Source organism: Coregonus clupeaformis, unplaced genomic scaffold (genome assembly GCF_020615455.1).
Source record: "Coregonus clupeaformis isolate EN_2021a unplaced genomic scaffold, ASM2061545v1 scaf3697, whole genome shotgun sequence".
Classification (NCBI taxonomy): domain Eukaryota; kingdom Metazoa; phylum Chordata; class Actinopteri; order Salmoniformes; family Salmonidae; genus Coregonus; species Coregonus clupeaformis.
In genome coordinates, this window is record NW_025537151.1 from 26,667 (window position 1) to 30,372 (window position 3,706).

Below are 3,706 nucleotides of genomic sequence, written 5' to 3' on the forward strand. Positions count from 1 at the left end.
CTTTGGCAGCCATTACAGCTATGAATAATTTTGAACTCTTAGGGAAGTATATATCCATTGTTTTTGTCAAAATGTCTCAAGCGCAGTAAAGTTGGTTGGGAATCACTGATGGGCAGCAATATTCAAACCCATTCAGGAACACTTCACACCTATTGGAAAGCCATTGTGTTGTGTTTTTGGCATTACAAGTTGTGTAATTGTCCCTTATAAAAATAAAACTATCTCAGGGACAGGTTTTCAGAAAACTGAGGGGGGTTTTCCTATTTACCTGGGCTTTACTCCTTTCATATTTATTTTCATCCTAAAAAAACTCCCGGTCCCTGCCGGTGACAAGCATAACCATAACATGATGCTGCCACCACAATACTTGAAAATATGAAGGGATCAACAAAATTGCATTCATGCCACATTACTGTCCTGTATGACAAAGTGAAAAGAAGGAAGCCTGTGTTAAAAAATCCACTCCAAATCATCCATTATGTTTGCAACAAGACATTAACTTTGTGGCCTAAATTAAATACTACAGGTTTGGGTCAAATCCAATACAACACAAGACAGAGTGAAACCCTCTGTATTTTCCAGTATTGTGGTGGCAGCATCATGTTATGTGTGTACGTGTCATTGGCAGGGACTGGGGAGTTTGTCAGGATCAAAATAAATATGAAAGGAGCAAAGCCCAGTTAAAGGAAATCCCCCCTCAGTCTTCTGAAAACCTAACCCTGGGATAGAGTTCTGTTTTTCAGACGGACAATTAAACAAATGTTTATGCCTAAGACCAGAATTGCTTACCAAGAGGTGTTGAGAGTGTTCCTGAGTGGTCTAAAATGTGAAAATCAAAGGTTTGAATATTGCTGTCGATCAATGATTCCTAACCAAATTTACTGATCTTGAGCAATTTGGACAAACCAATGGACATATGTTGCCATAAGAGTTGATAGAATTTATGATTTGGTTTTGGTCTCACCTCTGTCAAGTACATTAACACATGGTCATCTTTAGTATCAACACGATTCACTTGAAGTGAACTCCTCAGCTTGGAAGACAAGCCATACATGTTATTAATCTTGCATTGACAGCAAAGTTCAGTTTCAGAAAGGTTCACAGGTGAAAGAGGCAAGAGCTACTATATAATAATAATAATAATAATAATATATAATAATTAAAAATAATAATAATTATTGTTATTATAATTATAATAATATATAATAATAATTAAAAATAATAATAATAATAATAATAATTATTATTATTATAATAATAATAATATTATACTATACATGGAAAAAGGCCACAGGTAACACCATAAAAGTATGTTATGACAAAAACTCACCCTCCCCAAAGACTCTGGGTCTGGGGCAAACCCAGACAACATTTTCAAATCCACTATAATCATATTGGTGGTCAGCTCCTTTCCATGATATCTGTGAAAGCAAAGAGATGCCTGATATCAAAGTCTGATATGTGCTTGTAATAATCAAATGAATGAATTTATTTTACCAATAAAAAGACCAGGTTGCTTGATATGTGATATGTTTTCTTACTGTTACTGCTACATAGGTACAAACTAGAAATTATATAACTTATACATACAGTGCCCTCTGTAATTATTGGGACAGTGAAGCATTTTTTAAAATCAGAAAATGACTACGAGTTTAAAGTGCAGACTGTCAGCTTTAATTTGAGGGTATTTTCATCTATAAAGTTACAGACGCAAAAATATCATACCCCCCAAAAATGCTAACCTCCCCTGTTATTGTAATGGTGAGAGGTTAGCATATCTTGGGAGTATGATATTTGTGCAACTGCAACTTTCTCACTCATCATTATTCACAATTCATTCAGGATGATCCATAATCATGGTAGCATCCACATTAATATAGAAGTGTTTAGAAACATATTATATTCTTATTTACAATAAAAGTGACTCCAAAATGACACAATACATTAGTTCCCATTCATTTCTATTGGGCACAAAATAATCTGAAACAAACAGAAAATGCATCCAACGAAATTGTAGAGTGAATATGGGACCAAGTACTTAACTTTTTACTACTTTAATAAACATATAAGTGAATTTGTCCTAATACCTTTGGTTCCCTAAAATAGGGGGACTATGTACAAAAAGTGCTGTAATTTCTAAATGGTTCACCTGATATGGATGTAAATACCCTGATTTAACCTGTAAATACCCTGATTTCAAATCCAGACTTTTGGAGTATAGAGCCAAAATAAGAAAAAATGCTTCTTTGTCCCAATAATTACAGAGGGCACTGTAGGTATAATAACACCAATTAAATTCGGTCAAAAATATTCTGTAAGACATGCTCAAAAATAACACTGTATGTTATCAATGACCTGATTCAAAGAATGCTGTGCATGCAAATGTGTTATTCATTCTTACTGAGACTGGAGTTTCAGTGTGACTCTGGGTCTCAAAGAGTTGCTGTTGCAGTCGACCTCTGTCTTCACCTTGATGCTGAGCGTTGTGCTGTCAGTAGGAGTAGGGATGTTGTAGTGGAGCGCCATCTGGGAAAGAGGGAAGAAGAAGTCAGGGAAACAATGTGGTCTAAAAATATACATTTTAAAAGATAGAAAAAAGAAACATTTCATAAACTAGATATCAAGCCAGACGAAGCTTCTTAAATGTTTGAACTTCACAGTAATGTATAAATCAGATCTTGCAACATAGGATTGTGAGGAGTGTCTTCACTGACCTGCACTGAGGCACAAGCACTGCCCTTCACTTCCACGTTGTACTTTCCTTCTGTGTCCTGCAGCGCCCTCTCCTGGTAGAGAAGCTTGTTGTTTTGGTTCACATTGAAGAGGTGCTGTCCCCCACTGGGAGACCGTACTGTCACTGTGCTGGTGCCCTCTCTACTGAACACCCTGGTGGAGTAGAGAGTGATGTGGAAAATAATCACTATACTTTATTAAAAATCAAAGTTCTTCCAGAGTTTTTGTAGAATCTAGATTTGACTTTATTACAATTCAACAAAGCCGTGCTGGTCTGCAGAGTAGCCTTTCTTCTCTCTCTCTGCTTCCCCTCTATATAGTCTCATTCACACACATCCTATCTTAAAATCCCTCCCTCTTCAGTTTCCCGCTCTCTATCGCTCCGCCCACTTCCTTTGTCTATGATGACAGCTAAATTCGACTGTCATTCAGTTTACAATTTAGTCATTTAGCAGACGCTCCTATCCAGAGCGACTTACAGTTAGTGCATACATTTTTCATACTGGCCCTCCGTGGGAAACGAACCCACAACCCTGGTGTTGCAAGCGCCATGCTCTACCAACTGAGCTACAGGGGACTATATTGTTTAGAAACAATATTATTACAATCAATCACGCCCTTGTCATGCAAAAACACTCATGTTCAGTTTAAACTGTTCAACCCCGGCTCTCCCGGGCTTGACCTGAAGACTGATTGTTGGACATGACAGGTTCACACTTCATCTTTCAAACATACACAAACCCCACCCCATCATGCTGTAATCAATCAAGAAGATAGCCAAGGAGAGACAAAGGTTTAGCCTGCTCTCTGTTCAACCCTGGCACCGCTCTTTACACTTTGTTTGACGAGAGAGGCAAAAGGCCACAGTCTGGTTTCAGTCTCTGATAACGTAGGACAGCCATGGGTTTAGGTAAGAGCGAGCAATTCGACCCTAGGTCAGATTCCCACTTCACAGACACACAAACACAGTGAA

At 37.7% G+C, this 3,706-nt stretch overlaps 1 protein-coding gene across 1 annotated transcript; it reads right to left on the reverse strand.

Annotated features, from left to right (window-relative positions):
* Window positions 1-739: 739 nt before the first annotated feature.
* LOC123490348 (ovostatin-like) lies at window positions 740-3,455 on the reverse strand. Its single transcript, XM_045220386.1, has 5 exons — window positions 3,451-3,455; window positions 2,715-2,925; window positions 2,402-2,526; window positions 1,331-1,421; window positions 740-1,033 (listed from the first exon to the last, which is right to left on the reverse strand). The coding sequence occupies exons 1-5, from the start codon at window positions 3,453-3,455 to the stop codon at window positions 869-871; spliced, it is 597 nt and encodes a 198-aa protein (XP_045076321.1). The 3' UTR covers window positions 740-868.
* Between the last annotated feature and the right edge of the window lie 251 nt (window positions 3,456-3,706).

Bases quoted from the DNA above. Each gene is read 5' to 3' on its own strand.
- LOC123490348 (XM_045220386.1), bottom strand. The intron at 1,422-2,401 runs GTAAGAATGAAT...TTGCTTTCACAG, and splicing joins ACACTGAAACTCCAGTCTCA to ATATCATGGAAAGGAGCTGA. The intron at 1,034-1,330 runs GTGAGTTTTTGT...TTGTCTTCCAAG, and splicing joins ACCCAGAGTCTTTGGGGAGG to CTGAGGAGTTCACTTCAAGT.